The 19,578-nt window shown below is 38.5% G+C and overlaps 1 protein-coding gene across 2 annotated transcripts in view; it reads right to left on the reverse strand.

Annotated features, from left to right (window-relative positions):
* GRID2 (glutamate ionotropic receptor delta type subunit 2) overlaps window positions 1–19,578 on the reverse strand; it is a 959,624-nt gene that overhangs the window by 114,670 nt on the left and 825,376 nt on the right. For both annotated transcript variants that reach the window (XM_075201703.1, XM_075201712.1), the window contains exon 14: window positions 1,063–1,229. In XM_075201703.1, coding sequence (XP_075057804.1) covers window positions 1,063–1,229 — 167 coding nt within the window. The remainder of the gene's footprint in view (window positions 1–1,062; window positions 1,230–19,578) is intronic.

The raw sequence follows: 19,578 nt of genomic DNA on the forward strand, positions 1-19,578 counted from the left end.
GTTACTATAAATTAGTGCTTCCATTCTGTTCTATGAATGTTGTAATTATTGGATTTGCATCTTCCTTTTTATATTTGGCACTCTATATATTTCTTACAATGCCACATACTCCAGCAGAGCACAAGCTTTTCTAAGCAATGTTATTAGCTTCCACTGACTAACATGTCATATGAATTCACAAACTTCTAGAACGTTATAAGAAACCATTAATTGGACTTTACTTTGACAACATATAATATTAAAACATACCACCACTATATTTAAGCTAATCTTACAAAATAAGGAAGGTATCTTAAGAAGCAAAAACCATAAAGTGAGACACCATTGTATTATTAATAGGTTTATGCTTCAATAACTGGAAAAAAAGTCATTTTTAAATGTGTTGAAGCAACTTTTAACAAACTAACAGAAATACATATATGCTCATATATTTAATATTAGGGTCTGTACTTTTAAGAGAACGGGTTGCACTATACACATATTGCATAACAAGAGACACGTCTTTAGTAATTTTCCATTACTGCACAATTCATGAGCAAAACAGATTAGATAATGGTCATATGATTGTATTTCGCAATCATCGCCAGATATGTCCAAAGAAATATTGGCACCGTTAAAGGTCAAGCTGACCATCCAATAGAACATGTTATTTTAATGAAAGAGTGCCAGCACAGATGTAAGCTGGGAAGGTGTGTTTTGAAGTTAGAAGGAGTTTCATATTCTATAAAAGAATAAGTTAATCAAATATAGGGTGTCAATTGGCATTTGAAACCCTGGGCGTATGTCTGCTTCGTCCAGTATGGCTGTATCTATGTATAATACCTTTTTAATAAATTATAGAAATATTATATTTTGGAAACCTGCTCATCTCATTTAATTTTTAAAGAGACAGAAAGAAAATAACTTATACAAATGTTACTAGCCCTTATTAGGTTTCAACACATCTGCACTAGTGTAGAATGTATGAGTACATGAGCAAGAAAAAAAGAAAGAAAAGAAATTTCCCAATTATTTTCTTACTGTTTGCCTTCACTCACTACGAATACAAGAAAAGAAACTTACCTTTGTGAGAATATATCCCTGTAAGGACTGCCATGTTGCAGTGCTATGCCATAGCCTCTGTCTGCAATTGTATTTGCTACTGTATAAAAGGAACAGTCTTGATCATTTATTGCTACGTACTCCAACACTGCTGCATCCCACACAAAAGCATAATTTCCATGTTTCACCTACAAAAACAGAATATACAAGGTAAGTGAATTTCATATACTTTACATCTGTGCCACATGCAGGATACATAAGACATACGTGAATTAAAAACGTGAAAATATCTTGTTAAATGTTAAGCATAATATGAACAATCTTAAATACTCAGCTTTATTTTATATCTGTTCTGTGTATATTCCATAAGCATTCATAGTGTCCTTAGATCAAGAGTGTGGACAAATTGCAAAATAAGGAATGACTCCTAACATTTGGTGCTTGGATTGTGGTACCATCAACCTGTGAGGCCAGATAAGCTCCTAGTATATTATTATTATTATTATTATTATTATTATTATTATTATTATCTTTGACTTATAAGGCGCCACAAAGGGTCCACAGCGCTGTACATTACATATACAGAATACAGAACCAAAACACAACATGATACACAAATATATACAAACACAGGTGACAGGGTAAAGCAAATCAGGTTATATCTGACAGATAGTGAAAGGGATAGTAGAAATCAGCAAGAAGAAGGCCACTTGTGTATTTATGAATAGTAAATGATTCCTTGTAATTTTGTATTCATTTGTGTTTTAGATGATGTTGTATTCTAATCAAATTGTGAGATCTATTCCCCATAAACATAATATTGAACTATGATTGGAGATGCAAAGCTGGTATCCTCTTCCTTGACTAGCAATCTGCTCAATTCCATCCCAACACCCTCTGACACCCTCTCTTCATTTGATCCCACAAATGAAGATGAAGTATCTACTTTCTTCTTATCTCCCTACTATACCTTCTGTCCCCTTGATCCTGTTTCCTCATCTCCATCGGTAGATTCCTGTCTCCTGTACTCATTCCACCTCTTACTAAAATATGTAATCTCTCTCTCCCTGTATCTTTCTATCACTATTTAAACACTCAGTGATTACTCCTATTCTGAAACAAATTTCTCACCCATATTCTCTATCAAATTGCCATCCCATCTCCCAGATTCCATGTTTCTCCAAGCTTCTAGATAGAATTGCCTACACTCTCCTCACACGCTTTCTTTCTGCAAACAACCTCTTCAGTCAGTCTCTCATTTGCAACACTTCAAAGAGACTGTATTGACTAAGGTTAATGATTTGATCACTGCTAAATCTAAAGGCCATTACTCTCTTCTAATTCTCCTGGATCTCTCTGTTGCATTTGATGCTGTTGACAACTCTCTTCTTATACACACACTATAATCCCTATGTCTTCAAGACAATGTCATATCTTGGTTCTAATATTACCTATTTAATCGCTCTTTCAGTTTTAGTTTAACTGGATCCACCTCTGTTCCAATTCCATTATCAAATGAAGTACCACAAGGCTCAGTACTAGGTCCTCTGCTGTTCTTGATCTATACCACTACTTATGGAAGCCTAAGAATCTCCTTTGGATTTCAGCATCATCTCAATGCAGATGATATCCAAAGTTATTTATCCTCTCTGGATCTCTCGCAATCTGTGTTGTCCCATGTTGCTGACTGTCTTTCTGCCATTTCATTTTGGATGTCCTCTCGCCAACTCAAACTCAGTCTTTCCAAAAAAGAGCTAATAATTTACCCACTCCACAACAGTAGTTAGTTACCTGACATTTCTATTTCTGTTGACAACATGGCCATAAATCCCATCCCGCAAAGCCCCCTGCCTAGGTGTAACAATTGTCCAGAGGGGTGATAGATACATGTGTTAGCCTGGTCTAGCATTGGAAAAACAGAGGTGCGGAGTCTAACGGGTCCCCCAGTTTTCACCAAGATCTGCTGCAAGGCAGGATGGACTTTTTCTTCGGGAACATGCAGGTTGAAGCCCTCTGATCAGCCACTAGACGTAACAGAGTGGAGAGACTAACAGGCCGGGATCTGGTACACAGGCAATAGTGCACTACGAAATCAGGATCCGAGAGAGAATGGTCAAAATAAGCAAGAACTGGTACATGAGAGGTTAAGAAGCAGAAGAACTATCCATAAAGAAATAACAAGGGTATCCAAGGTCAGCAGCAATACAGCATATTAGGGAGTCAGTCTGGTTATGAATACCTGTTGGTCTGACACAACTGCAGTGTCAGGGTAAGCTTTATATATTCTGCAGGTTTGAATATGCCACCTCCCAGCCACAATCATGTGGCCATCCAAACCAGGAAGTGCTGACCTCTACACAGAGGCAGAGGAAATCAGCAGCACAGAAGTGTGGAGCAGGTAAGTTTTGTTACATTCCCATTCCCGTGCACAGGACTTTTTTTTGGTCTACACTCACTATGTGGAATTCTCTCCCTCACACAATAAGACTTTCCTCTTGTCTTCAAACCTTCAAGCATTGTCTAAAAACACGCCTCTTCATGCAAGCTTATAATATTCCTCACCCACCCTCTTAACCTCCCCAGGTTACCCTATTACAGCCCTTTAGAAGGTTCACACAAGGCTACAACCCTCTTAACCCTGACTAACATTGCTGTGTGACTGGATCTTATAGCCCACTAACTCTGCATTCTGGATGGACCTACATGCAATGGATGGTAACATGGTTTTAAGCCCAATTCCTTGAGAAAAAAAAAAATCAACTGTTCCCCTTTACCAAGAGGGAGGGGACAGCTGATTATTTTTTCTCAGTGTCATAAATGCCTTTAGTATTATATAAATTAGTGATACTTAAGAGAAAAGTTTCAAAAGCAACTAATAGGTACTTACAAGTACAAGTGGACCACAACCTATTTGAACTATCATCATCATCATTTATTTATACAGTGCCACTAATTCCGCAGCGCTGTACAGAGGACTCATTCACATCAGTCTCTGCCCCATTGGAGCTTATAGTTTAAATTCCCTAACACACACATACAGAGAGAGAGAGAGAGAGAGAGAGAGAGAGACACTAGGGTCAATTTGATAGCAGCCAATTAGCATACTAGTATGTTTTTGGAATGTGGGAGGAAACCGGAGTACCCGGAGGAAACCCACACAAACACAGGGAGAACATACAAACTCCAGCTATTTGTACATGAATTAACTATGACCAGGGCTTACAAAAAACAACTATATTTTATTACTATTTTGTTATTACTACTTTTTAATCATCCCATCATACTCCAAATGTTTCCCACCTGTAAAGCCCAAATTTCTCAGAGCAAATAAAAGTCTTGCTTTGCAACATATTTAATATAATTTTATTGCATGGTACTACAAATAATACAGATGTGTAAAATATAAAAGTTATTTACAACTGTTGTTTTTTAATGAAATAAATTACAGTTTAACGGTAAGCTGAACTTGCCACCAGTATTGCCACCTTCATATCTCTCCCATTACCCTACTCATATTTCTCCCATTGCCCTACTTAAATCTATTTTCTTGCCCGCTTATATCTCTCTTATTGTGGTCCTCATATTTAAGCTATTGTCCCCTTGTTTCTCTCTCATTCACCCATCATATCACTCTTATTGCTCCCTCATATCACTACCATTGTCCGTCATATCTCTCTATTGTCCCCTCATATATCTCTTATTGCCCACTCATATCTCTCTCATTGCCTTCCTCATATCTATCCCATTGTTCACTCCTATTTATCTCATTGCTCACTCATATCTCACATTGTGCTCCACATATTTATTCTATTTTCCCCCTCATTTTTCTCTCATTCTCCATTCATATCACTCTTATTGCCCCCTCATATCAATACCATTGGTCCTCATATCTTTCCCATTGACCCTCTTATCTCTTGCATTGCCACCTTTGTATCTCTCCCTTTGCCACCTTCGTATCTCTCTCATTGCCTGCTCATGAAAAATGGTTAACATAATTATACTTAACCAATAATATATACTGTATAAAATTAGCATAAATATAGGTTGTGAGAGGAATGCAGGAAAACTCTTCAAAGGTTTGTATGTGCTACCCAGGTTACGACTATACAAATCTTTCACTTGATCTGGCTATTTGTAATATAGATAACTTGGTGTGCTGGAATGGTGAGTGATGGGGAGTATCTAGCTCCATTCTGGAATTTTTGAGTTATCTTTACAGAAACATTTCAGGTGTTGTCTGTAAGGCAGCTTACAGTCTAGAGAACTGCCAAGAGGTGTGTTCATCCTTTTTAAACAGGGAATCCACTTTTGGACAACTTTCCACTATTGGAACTACCACGTAGCTATTAGGTTTGGTGGCTCCCCAGGATCCCTTGTCCGTTACCTGAAGCTGGAAGCCACAGAGAGTAAATGCATGATAATCTTTCTGGGCTTCATTGAGCTCTGTGACATATCAGGTTACACTCCCTGCACAGTCACAGTGCCTTTGGCTCATGGCAGGTCCCAGACTCAGGTAAGATTTCAGAGGGAGAGAGGTACATTAACGATGACTTGTCCAAAAGCGGTTTTCCATTTATAGTGTATGAAATATTGTCCAGAAGATGGCAAGACAAGTCAAACTTCAGTGCCACTTAACACTAACAGTTAAATCAAACCATAAAATATTGTACAATGTAGTTTGAAGGTTATAATATAATGGTAGAATACATAAATATCATACATTTTGTGTTTTATTGTATCTGTGCTAGTCATTATGATAATTATGATGTGGCATTTCACAACAAGTGTATATTGCAGCAACTCAAATCCCTCTGTTTTCCCTATGATAGTTTACATTCTATATTAAGAGTCCCCACCCTTTCCAAAATAATATTTGCTGCTCTGACTGCTCCTGCCATAAATGGAATATGTAGCTATCAAGTTTCTTACTGCATAACCATCATATTATTTTGCTCTACTACAGCCATTTTCAGTATGTTTTGAAGTGTTAATGGCATTTGTACTACTTTGTAAGTTTTAGCAATGTCAAAGGCTTTATTTAGGCTAAGATCAGTACTTTGTTTTTGTTGTTCTTTATTCCATTAGGTTGACTGTTATTGAGCTAATTATGAGCTTTAACAATGTCAAGTACTTGTTTTCTGATCAGCACCTTGATTCTTTATGAAATTAATTCAAAAGTCCTTATGCCACACACCATTTCATTAGCTTCAACGATTGAATTATAGCTAATGGTTTTACTATTTCCACAATAGATTACTTGCATTCTGAACCTGTTAAAACATTTGTCTTATTAATGCTATAACTGTAAGTTAGGTTTGTTGCTATGAATACAGTTTAATTTGTGGCTTTGCTTGCATTTCGTCACGTGCTACAATTATCACAGGTTCCCAAAACGTCCGTAGATTTACAGATTAATCATCATCCTCATCACCATTTATTTATATAGCGCCACTGATTCTGCAGCGCTGTACAGAGAACTCATTCACATCAGTCCCTGCCCCATTGGAGCTTACAGTCTAAATTCCCTAACATACACAGACAGAGAGAGAGTCTCTAGGGTCAATTTTGATAGCAGCCAATTAACCTACCAGTATGTTTTTGGAGTGTGGGAGGAAACCTGAGCACCCGGAGAAAACCCACGCAAACACGGGGAGAACATACAAACTCCACACAGATGAGGCCATGGTTGGGAATTGAACTCATGACCGCAGCGCTGTGAGGCAGAAGTGCTAACCACTTAGCCACCGTGCTGCCCAATGTTTTTTAAACTATCTTACAGTGGTAAAGGTGTGTCCACCATGTTGAGTCATTGGTTGAAATGGAATAAAAAGAAATAAGTGAATCAACCCTGATAAATCATTTTTTTTTTTTTTTAGGTTGGACATATATGATTTAATTTGTATTTAAAGCAAAGTAATTAATGTGGCACAGTCAGTGTATTCTAATATAGCATTTGTTGTCCCATAATGTATCTGATGTACAGTACATGATTAATCTGGTCTGGCTAGCTATGCCATTCTTGGGGCCCAATTTTATTTTAAGTCGAAAATTATGTCTAGATGTCTGATAGTAAAGATATGTTATGCTGGGTCCCTTTGCTACAAAGAGTTATATGTGTACTGATTGTTTCCAAAAAGGACCAATCCGTTTCCAAAAAATACCACTCCCTTACCTAACCCTACTGTTATCAGTAGGGTTAGGTAAGGGATTGGTCCTGCCAGATTGAACATAGTCCAGCAGGAACCTTGGAAATGAGCTCCAAGTAACACCCAAGTCTCTTGTGTAATGGGTGCCTCATCTAGTGGAGGTAGGTGATGGTGACTTCTAGGGCAACTAGGAATTGCCAGCTCCAAAGATCTCCTCTTAGCAGAACAGAATATGTAGCAGCCTATACGTACTCCACTTTTCAGTCCATGTTCAGATATATTGATTTATTTTGTTTGTGTCTCCTCTAAAGGGTTTCCTGTATTGAGATATTCCTTCTTATTGATGAAAAGTGAAGAAGTGAAAAGTCATTTAAGTGGATGGCACACAAGTTGAAATATACAAATACCTACACTTCCATTAAGGATCTCTGTTACTTTTGAATGACCCCAAAATTCCCGGCTTGGTTTGTGTCCCTGACTCTCTTTACTCAAGCACCAGGTCACATCTAAGGATACATTTTGTAATTGTTTCATCCATTCTTCAAAATATAAAAACATTAAACTTTAAACGTAATTAAAAGTCATACATATTTTAGCTAGTAATGCTGGTGTTTAATCATGGACAGGTGCAGGCAGACATGATTAGACATGGAGGACACTGCTATACACCACGCTGGTTGTCTAGTAATGGCAACTGGTGTCCTCAGCCTATCAGACGGCAGAAGGTACCATCTCGCTCTGAGTTGATTGCTGATATCTATACTGACAGCGTCTAGCAGCAGCTACCTAGCTAATCTGATCATCAGCACCAGTGCAGCTAATCAGGCTGGACTCTTCCCATTGGCCTTTCTATGAATAAATAACTTTCTGTTTATAACCTGTGCTGGTGACGGTTTCTGCTAAAGCTGTTGTTTGTACTGATCTAATTGACCTACTGTAGTTATCCGATGCCTGGTTCATTAAGGAAATTTAAGCAATAGATTGAGTAAGTTTTCTTACTTAAATTTTCTGGACAAAACCATGTTGCAATGCAAGGGGTGCAAATCAGTTTATTATTTTGGACATATGTAAAATACTGGCTGTTTTTTCTATGTAACACACAAATACTTGATAGCTTGTGTGTACACTGATATTTAAAGTTGATCTAGAACATGTTCTACCCCAACTATAAATCTGCCATAACATTTTAAATTTACCTCCCCTCCAATGCAACATGGTTTTGCCTTACTTACTTACTTTTGCTTAACTTTCCTTAATAAATAAGGCCACCAGACACTACCTAGGATTTCACTGTTTTCTCCTGTCCCTGACCTTTGCTTGTTTTATGGAACTAATATTAAACCTCTTCCTTTCTGATCTTGGCCTGTTAATCCGATTTTGCCCTGAACTCTGCCAGCCCTGAAATCAATCTGTACTATTGATTAATTCTATTGAACACAACCAGTCCTGACTTCAGCTTGTCTTTTGATCACGCCTTTGAACTCAGTCTTACTTTAGGCCTGTAATTTGGAAGTATCTTGCTATTCGTTCTATTATCTGCTATCATAAACCGATTTTACCATGAGCTAAGACTTGGGGGCAACCAAGTGCTTTTGGTACATATTGTGTTCCTTGGAAAGGGGGCTGCTATAAGCGTAGACCTCATAAGGATGGTTTTAGTAGTTTTTGATCCCTTCTAATATTGCTTTAATATTAGTATGATCAATCCTCCATGAAACAGGTGCTCATTTGCATCATGTGTTCCATCTGAAAGTATTTAGCAGAATGTTTTCTTCCATGCAAAACTGTCATGATCACTTCTTTATTTACAATACTAAACTGTGTTGTATAATAAGCTACAAACACAAAGCTTACTTACTACCTAATGAACTTCTTAACAAAAAAAAGCCTATTTCACAGAAAATGGGCAAACCTTTACTGGTAATTTCCAGTTCATTAGCCAGGAACAAATAATGCAACAAATCATTGGAATCTATTTTAAAGTAAACTATTCAGCCTGTATTATTAAAGTAATTTACACAGTGTAAATATATCTAAACACACATACTGCAGGACGCAGTGAGGCAGTAAACAGTGAAGAGCTGCAGCTTTGCCAGTTAAATCGTAAAGTAAAACATGACGTTTACAAGACTTTGCATTTGTCACACTATCCTGATTTTTATGTTCACATAACTCCAAAGTTACTGTTTCACTGTTTGCATACATTTACATTTTGCTTAGCTTGTTACCTTTTCTGCAGGCATAACATGACCCCACTAATACATTATAAAATGAATCTCATTCACATCAGTCCCAGCCCCATTGAGGCTTACAGTATAAATTCCCTAAAACACACACACACAGACTAGGGTCAATTTGATAGCAGCCAATTAACCTACCAGTATGTTTTTTGGAGTGTGAGAGGAAACCGGAGCACCCGGAGGAAACCCACGCAAACACAGGAAGAACATACAAATTCCTTACAGATAAGGCCTTGGTCAGGAATTGAACTCATGACCCCAGTGCTGTAAGGCAGAAGTACTAACCACTTAGCCATGGTGCTGCATATAGAGTCTCTGTTGGAACAGAGAGTGAAAGGTAGAATGCTTAAAAGTTGTTATTTCATTTTTTGCACAGTGTCTACATATATTGGAGGTACAAATTTATTTGAAAAATAATACAGACAATGTCTTTGTCATCTCTACTCTGCATAAACCCTTCAGTTCCTTAAACGATGTAGATTTATTATATTTGTTATTGCTTGTCGTGCCTACTGAATCGCAGCTGCATCTAGTTGCGCATTTACTTTTCATCATCACTGTTTGATACAACTTGCCAGTACGTTCTGAAAATAGGTTGTCTAAAATAATTTCATCTTGTTAGGATATGTTAGCAGAATTTTCAAAAACTACTTTGCTTTATATACAGCAGACAAATGTTTGCCACGCATTACATTTTTATAATTCTAAACAGTGGTCAAAGTGGGGGTGTATTCGGTGGTATGTCATACCACCACTTGTCCTACTGCCTTCATTATAAAACTATCAAATGCCATTCACTTCCATTCCCATTACATTTTTCATACCGCCACTACTAAATGTCCACTTAGACCCCTGATTCTAAACCAGTTGCATAAAAATGAAGATACATTAGCAATACTTTTCTTTGCTACATTCATTCTTAACATTGTGGGGTTGTCAAAGTACATTTCCCTTTATTTTTTTGACTGTGCCAGATTTAGGCTTATTGCTTAGTAGTAAATTTCCATCTTCTATTGATGGCGATCAATCAAAGATGGAAATTTAGCACCAAGCAATAAGAGAATGGGATAAAAGTAAATGCCCAACTTCATCATCCCTCTGAGGGTGGCTATCACAAGAAAAGGCTTTATATGACACATGGAAATATTTCTGGCCTCGACAGTCTGGGAAGATCTGCTCCTTTCATCAGGATCAGGCATAAATATAAGCTATTGTTAGTAAGATTAGGAATTATTAGGAAAACAGCTGGAAAACGTATTGACTTAATTGTGGAGGTTTCCAGGCCCTCCTGAAATTTAGAGCCTAGAAAATGTAAGACTTTCTCTAGTCTCCTTGGTGAAGAGTGTCCTATTTTTGAAATTACCTGCCACAATAACAAACATTTTATTATAGTAAGGGTTATAGCCCTTGTTCATGGATAAATTAAGCATTAATATCTATATAAATAGTATAATCTGTGAGAGGCTGTGAAATAAAAAAAAGAGCAATATCACCATCCACATGCAATAGGGCAGAGTCTGCAGAAGGTCCTGGTTCCCAGAATCCTCAGTAAGATCGCACTGGAAAGTACCAGTTGTGATTACTGTCCTTTGAGAAATAGATGGATCAAGGGAAAACAAATTTTGGAAAGCCAGACTGTGGACCAGGTCCTCCTTAATCTTGTATTGTACCCTAAACAAAAGGGAGGTACATGGAATGCATAATGGTACTGAAGTTTTCTCTACAGGAACAATAAAGCGTTTCCGGGGACCATACCCTGGACATAAATGTCAGGACTGGTACACAGGCTGAAGATGCAAAAATCTATTTTTGCTTTCCACAGAACAAGTGCTGATCTCTGGAACAGTGCTGCTTTCGAGATGAAAGCACTCAGAGAGATTCTCTGTTGGGACAATGGATCTGCTATCTCATTGAATTTTAACATGTTTTGAGGTGGTTTCATTTCAGCATAGACCAGTTCCAAGTCTTAAAAGCCTCCTTGTAAAGATTTTTGGTCCTTGTTCTTTCCATTTAATTGATGTAAGACACTGCTGTCCTGTTGTCTAAGCAAAGAAAATTAGATTCTCTGTGTATATGTCAAGGAATTAGTGCATTAAGGGCTAATTTGGCCACACTTAGTAAATTAATATTGAGAAATCATTTGTGCCTCCATCCAGAGACCCCTCACAGCTCAATCTGGGGTAACCTCTTGCCATGTGCATATCACTATGACATAATATTAAGAGTTAAGTAGAACTAAAGCCAAAAACTAAACACAGTTGTATTGAATCTTATGTAGGAATCCTCTTTTTCTTTACCTGCTTTTTAAAATGATAAGAAAATTATTGTCTTTTTAAATGGGTTCATACTGTCTCTAATATACAGTAGTGAAATCCTAGAACTGGTTTTAATCAGGAATACTCTACCTGATTATTTAATTTTAAAAACTGTGATACACATGCAAAGGAGATTAATGAAAACAAGGCACTGACTTAAGGTGGACTTTCATCATTAATCGTAGTGCCACTAATTATGCAATGCTGTAAAGAGAATATTAATTTTGTCTGCAGCCAAAGTTTTTGGAGTGTGGGAAGAAACTGGAGCACCAGAGGAAACCCACACAAACATGGAGAACATACAAACTCCACATAGATAAAACCCTGTTCAAGAATTGAACTCATGACCCCGGCGCTGTGAGGCAGAAGTGCTAGTCACTGAGCCACATGTCAGTGAGCCCCTGCTAAATATTTTCCCTAATAAAGAGATAGAGTTGTGTTGACTCTTACAGAAAGTCAATGGAATGTTCTTTGCAATATAATCAATATCTTGTGGGATTTCTTTACACTTTACCATACATACATAAAAGCTGGTTCAATAGATTGTTGTGTTCTTGTCTTATTTTTGCTTCATTCATTACACTGCCTGTGTAAAATGATATAACTTCAATGTGTCATCAAATTTAAAGCGATGTGTCCTACCCAAGTTTTGATTGTGTAAGGAATACTTATTATTACTATTACTATTATTATTACTTTATATTATATTTATAAGAACTAGACCTATTTAAAAATGATACAATTAAATCTACAAGAACAGATTTGGAATCTTTGATGCAATATCTGACCCCAGTTTTGACAGTCATGTTCAATTTCAATTTTGCTTGAAAGGCTGCAATATGACTTGATTTTTAATAGCTAATTTTTAGAATAATTGGACGCAACTATTTACAGTGTTCTGGTTTTATTTCACATAGAAAAAAGCTCTGCGACTGTTCATAATGGGAGACAAACTAGTTTTATTAAAGAGATTGGGTGCAGGCACTGTTATTTAAAAAAAAATCTAAATAAAAACACAAAAATTGTCTTGACATTCTTACTATTGGTTGGTTATATCTGTGTCAGTCACAGAGGAAATAGTACTATCAAGTTACAAGTGAAAAACAAATTAAAATCTGTGTATACAAAAAAGGTGGTAACATCTTTTAAATTCAAACTTTAGTGGGCTTGACAATGGTTTGATTCTGTACCAAAATATGTTTATACAACTGTGGTCTGTAACTTAGTGTTGGCACTTCTTCTTTTATTTGATCGAGGTCAAGGGATTGCCATCAGTATCACAGCCAGCATAAGACTGTATCTCATCAGATCCCAGAATTGCCCCCAAGACATTTCACATATAGATAAGATAAATTCTTTTGACTCAATGGTTTGAGAAAAAAAAATATTGTTTTATTTCAGTTCTAAAAATTTTTTTAACTAACATATTGAAAGTTGAAAGATAATTTCAATGACAATATAAAATATATGTAACAGATGGATATATTATTAGATGATTATTGATGTACTGCACAAATTTTAAAAATGTGATGTAACAGACAACCTCTACTTGTATCTGAAACTCCAGAAACAGCAAATGTAAATGAATGCCAACTTTTATAGTTGTGTAAACTTCCATCTGCTAAAATTGAAGCTGTCATATAACAGAATTCAACAATATTCACAATGGAACATATTTAAGAGCAAAGGGGAAAAGAGAGCAGTGACTTAGAAAACTGAAGACAACTCTCAGTTCATGCAGAAAATCTCTGTAAGGTTTTGCAGCATTTGATAAAACAAAACTTCAAATGTTAACTCTGCCAGCCTAAATCAGTCAATTTCTTTTAGCAGCCCAATCCATAAAAGTTGGGGAAGTAAAAACAGAAGTCACGTCCTTGTACAGTGATTTTCAAAAACAGCTCAGTTGGCACCATTTTAATTTCCCAACTTTAAATGACGTTTGCCATTCTGTCTTTATGTATTACATCCCTAATTAAACTGCAATTAGTAAAACAATATTGTACTATGAGAAAAAATACATAGAAGTTTGGCAAAAACGGCATATTGAATATAGCAGTCTGTCTATCCAGGATTATAGAGATGGTCTTTATACTGATAAAGAATTGGGTTAACTGGTGAAAATTGCCATCCTAAGGAGGTGTTTTTTCTGACGAATAGCATCCGATATATTTTTGAAAATGGATGTGAGTCTTTGAAAGGTCCATAAAAACGAAAAAAAAAACATGTGATAAAAGTCATAGCAAAACAAGCACTCACATATGTAGACTTCGTTCTAACCTGAGTACGGGAACTCCAGAGCTTGCATAAAAAAAGGGTAACCAGGAGGCACTCACATGAATTTTCCAGGGATAATAGGCTTTAGCCATAACAAACTAAGTTGATAAATATAGTGAAGGCAAAACAGGTCTAAACCCATCGAGGCACGGATTCCACAAGACCTCTGAAAGTGTCCTGTTGTGTCTGGCACCAAGACGTTAGTAGCAGATCCTTTAAGTCTTGTAAGTTGTGAGGTGGGGCCTTCATGACTTCTTTTTCTGGCACATTCCACAGATGCCTGATCGGATTGGGATCTGGGGAATTTGGAGGCAACACCTTGAACTGTTTGTCAAGTTCCTCAAACCATTCCTGATTAATGCTTGAGGTGTGGCAGGGTACATTATTCTGCTAAAAAAGGCCACTGCCATCAGGGAATACCGTTGTCATGAAGGGGTGTAATTGTATGTATTGTATGTTGTATCAAAGTAACATCCACATGAATGCCAGGACCCAAGTTTCCCCTGCAGAACATTGCCCAGAGCATCACACTGCCTCTGCTAGCTTGCCTTCTTCCTATAGTACATCCTGGTGCCATCTCTTAACCAGGTAAATGACGCACATGCACCCGGCCGTCCACATGATGAAAAAGAAAATGGGATATATCAGACCAGGCCACCCTCTTCCATTGCACAATGGTCTAGCACTGACTTGCCCACCTGTGGCTACACCGACCCATACACAGAAACCTGCGATGCACTGTGTGTTCTGACACCTTTCTATCATAGCCAGCATTAACTTTTCAGCAATTTGTGCTACAGTAGCTCTTCTGCAGGATTGGACCATATGTGCTAGCCTTCGCTGCCTACTTGCATCTATGATCCCTGGAAGCTCATAACCCAGTTTCACTGGTTGTCCTTTCTTGGACCACTTTTGGAGCACTACATGCTGTATTCCTTGAAATATTAGGCATGTGGAGTAACAGTTTACAATCAGGTGGAAAGGGTTAGGGAATAGAGGTAGTGAGGAGGATATTTCTAGATAGGCCCTTTAGAACTGCATTATACCAGGTACATATAAGTATATGTGTCACTCACCAGACCGTGAGTGCCTCTGCGCTGGTGCGTGGCTCCCTAGCCTTCCTGCCGACACCTATCCTGAACCGCGGCCGTCCGCCATCCTGATGCTCTGCGCATGCGCAGCTCCCAAGAACTCTTGTGACTGTTGCTTTTAATCCAAATTGGTTGATCAGGCAACTCCCTATTTAAGGCACCTGTGTGCATTACCTCATTGCCTGATCTTGGAGTCTCATTCCCTGTGAGTCTCTGAAGGTGTTCCCTGTGTTCTACTAGTGTCTTCAGTTTCCTGCTGATTCCTGATCTACTCATCGCTGGTTTCCATACCCGCTACTATCTCCTGTGTACTACTAGTGTCTTCAGTTCCTGTGGATTCCCTGTGCTACTCATTGCTGGTTTCCATACCTGCTACAGTCTCCTGTTTCCTGCTTGTGTCCTCAGCTGGACTCTGATTACCGGATCTACTCACCTGTGGTTCCTACACTCGTCTCTGCCGTCCAGCGTCTCTGCAGTCCCTGCATCTCCGTGTGGACAGACTGTTCTACTGAATAGCCGTATGCCTATCTGTTATTGACTTTCTATGTTTACCCTGCATATCCGCTAGGACAAGTTTCCACGCTCAGCAGCGGTATCCATACCCGCTATAGACTGTTATTGTTACGCTGCATACCTGTCTGGAATTAACCATACTACTCAGTCCTTATATGCATAACTGTGATTGACTTTGTTGGATACGCTGCATACCCATTGGGATCAAGTTCCTCTGTGCTCTTAGTGTCTGCATCCTATAATCTTTGTATGCTTCCACTCATCAACACTTGTACACATCCTCACCTATTAAGCAGTGGTACAACTTGCTATACGCAGACCACTGACTTCCCCGCTACCTACCTGCACCTGGACAAGTCTTCTCACCATAAGCAGTGGTACAACTTGCTATACGCAGACCACTGACTTCCCCGCTACCTACCTGCACCTGGACAAGTCTCTTCACCATAAGCAGTGGTACAACTTGCTGTACGCAGACCACTGACTTCCCTGCTACCTCCCTGCATCTACTCACGTCCATCCTGATCTCCGTGTTCAAATCTGCCTTTCCATTATATCAGCTAGTCGCTGATTCTTTGACCAAAGATTGTGCCAGTCACTGACTTTCCTATTGTTTATTGGCATTCTCTCTCCATCTGCTTTGATATTTGTTCCGCTAGTCACCCTGCTACCAGTGGACCGTTGTGTGAACTTCACTACACTGGTAAGCCCAGTCATCTGGTGAAATCCTGGGCAAGACTCCTAGTGCCCATGACAATATGTGTCTTTATGTGTTATGCAACAAGCTGCGTATTGCCATCTTAAGCAACACTTTATAAATGTATTCTAAAATAAGTCTTAACACCGTCAATGTGCTAACATAGAGGATTATCAATCATTATAAGAATGGTCTCAATAGCTGTCAATATGTTTATATAAAGTTTACACATATTACTATAATGGATAGTCCTGCAGATAATCTAATAGAAGAGTATATTTGATTTTGGCAAAATGTCAGCATGTTTGTTACATTAACGATTATTGGATATGCAGTTTAGAACAAACACTGTGTATAGCATTTGAATAACCACGCCCATATTGGGAATTTAGGATTGATGATCACACTAATGGACATTCCCCAATGAAGTCGGGACACAGACGAAACACGTTGGAAGTTGACAATACAGAAAATAATATTTTCCCTCCCTCCTTATGGCTCTCCACTCCCCCCCTCCCCTCCGTCTTTGCCTCCGCTCTCCCCCTTTCCTCCTCCTACCCTTGCGTCTCTGTCCGTCCTACCCTCCCCTTAGATTGTACGCTCCTTCGAGCAGGGCCTCCTCTCCTCCTGTTCTCCACCACCTTAACTCTGCTCTCCAGCTCCTTGTCTCTTCCGTGAGGCCCTTCGACCCCTCTAGCTACCCAGCTGGGGCTCTCGCCTGTCATCTAGCTGTACTTTGAGCTTCCGAGTTACTGTGCTTTTTGTTAACTGTTCCGTGATGTCTCACCCTGTACTGTATTTCTGTCTGTCCCTGTACGGCGCTACGGATACCTAGTGGCGCCCTATAAATAAATAATAATAATAATAATAATAATAATAATAATAATACATTGACCCTTACAGGCTTCTATCACTTCCACCGACCGGAAACAGAATACACGCTCCTGCTGGCTCCTTAGAAAGACACAACATTGTGGCAGGAGAACAGCGTGAACATGGTTTATGAGGAGGGGGGAGGACACTGGAACTCTAATGTGATCAAGTTTTAACTTTGATACAAGTGCAATTATGGTGCAATAAAGTGTTTGTTATTGATTTTATTACAAGTGCCATATTTTCTTTTTCACTATCATAAATAAAACTACAAGCAAGATAGAGACATTCTAAGGACAGATTAGGAGAAGGCCCATTATTGAGAATCTACATGCATATGCATTATTTATCCATGTAAGCGCAATATTATTTGTACGTCTAATCCAGAAGGTACTTCACCATAGTGCTGTGTCTTTTTTTTATTTGCATGGGACTCTGGAATTTGGACAAGTATACAAACAGGAGTTTCGACAACAGGGATAATAAGCCACAGAAAAGAAAACACAATATAAGGACACTGAACTCCCCAGAACTGTAAGATACCTTTTATTGGCATCATATTGCAATCGTTCCATCTCTAATTGCAGAACACTCATATTTTGTTATATCACCTAGATATATAGGCCACTGTACTATTAGAACATTACATCATATATGAGAACCATTTTGAGCAGTGCCAAAACCTAATTTTATTTTCATATACATTTTTAACAAGGGAGGACAACCCTTTACCACTGGGTTTAAGGCAGCATCTTTCATATCTATCCACACTGTCTGATCGGTGGGTGCTTATGTGTATATAGTAAGATAGATAGCCTGTCTACAGACTATATTTAGTAAATCCAATTATCAAACCCCCTTATCTAATACAGCTAGTGAAATAACTACAAGCCACATAGAGAATACTCTGAATATGATATGCATAACTGGGTTCAGAAGAACTGATTGACCTGTAATTATCACACTTTACAGGGTAATTGTTAAGTTTAGGTATTGACAAAATGTAAAAGGACTGGAGGCCAATGTCTGAGCAAAGAGATTAGCTCACAGAGCTGAGGCAAAATCCAATAGGTCAGGTTCAAGGACATCTACCTATTTACGGTAAAACAAATAGCCCACCAGCTCATCTGACCCTGGGGCACTAGAGTTCTTAAGGTTGCTAGTGATGGGTAAAAGCTCATTACTGGAAAATTAATGGTTAGGATAAATCAAGTTTGCTTGAGAAATTTATGGCAGCTTTAGTAGAAAGTAGAATGTAATACAGTCCAGAGGAACCATCACTTTATTGTCCTTGTCACAATAAAAATAAAAGCATTTTCTGATTGGGTTTCTATAAGAATGTTTAGTTGCTGTTTCAGTGCCTGAATTTCTTACAGTAAAGACAAATATCAAGCTAGACAATTCCACTCATTCATCTTGGACAATCTATATAAAATGTTATTCAAGCAGTCTTCAATAGAACCTGTGGGCTTCTTGAACACCAGTTATGTGATCCCTCTGAATTACCTTAATAGCTAGCGATTTAGTGATAGGAATGATGCTTTTAATCTGGCTCCATCTTTCTCTGCTAACATTGTGTAGTTAATTGCAGTGGACTGTAGTCTGGCATTTCGACAACAGAGAATTGTATGGGCCACTAATTCCATAGCTACATAAACTGTTGGAAGATAAAGTAGCCTTGTCTTTTTTGCTGGAGGATAAGTAGTATGACTCTCCTATTCAAGGGTGGAAGTGCATTGTCGGGTCCACAAGCAAAATCTGTGTATGAGCCAAGCCGCACAGTTCTCACTTCCCAGGTCCCCCTCTCCACTCTCGATTGAGCACACTGAGGGCCTCCACTCTGAAGATGCATTTACTCTGCACTTTTGAGGTGGGTGTGGGGGCCTTGGAGGTGTCTCTGGGCACTGTAGCTAGTGCACTGCCTGCATTCACTATAGATCTATCCCTGCTCCCACCAACATCAAGAACAATCGCCTTATGACAACATCAAAGGCTGGGCCTCAGAAAGGTGGAAAATAGGTTGAATCAATGGGAATTTTCAACTATTCTGCCAACTGGTATTTACTCAGTGACTGTGACTTTCCAGACTAGTAGCCTTCTATGAATCCTGCATTTAGCCTGAGATTCATCACTTCTCTATGTGCCAAAGTTCAAGGGTACAGATGGTGCTTATTTTACTTGCAAAGTGTTAAGTACATTGGCACTAATCCTGATTTCGATACCATTGAGGTAAAATGAAGGATGCAGGGTCATTGTGGTGTGATCAGGCATGTTCATAGCACCTCTGATATCATGGGAATTAAATATGCTCTCTATAGACTTTCATATCCTTGCTGTGCTAAAAACAGATTGAAGCCCTGCTGATAAATCTATCAGATCAGGTACAGA

The sequence above is a fragment of the Mixophyes fleayi genome, chromosome 1, assembly GCF_038048845.1.
Source record: "Mixophyes fleayi isolate aMixFle1 chromosome 1, aMixFle1.hap1, whole genome shotgun sequence".
Lineage (NCBI taxonomy): Eukaryota > Metazoa > Chordata > Amphibia > Anura > Limnodynastidae > Mixophyes > Mixophyes fleayi.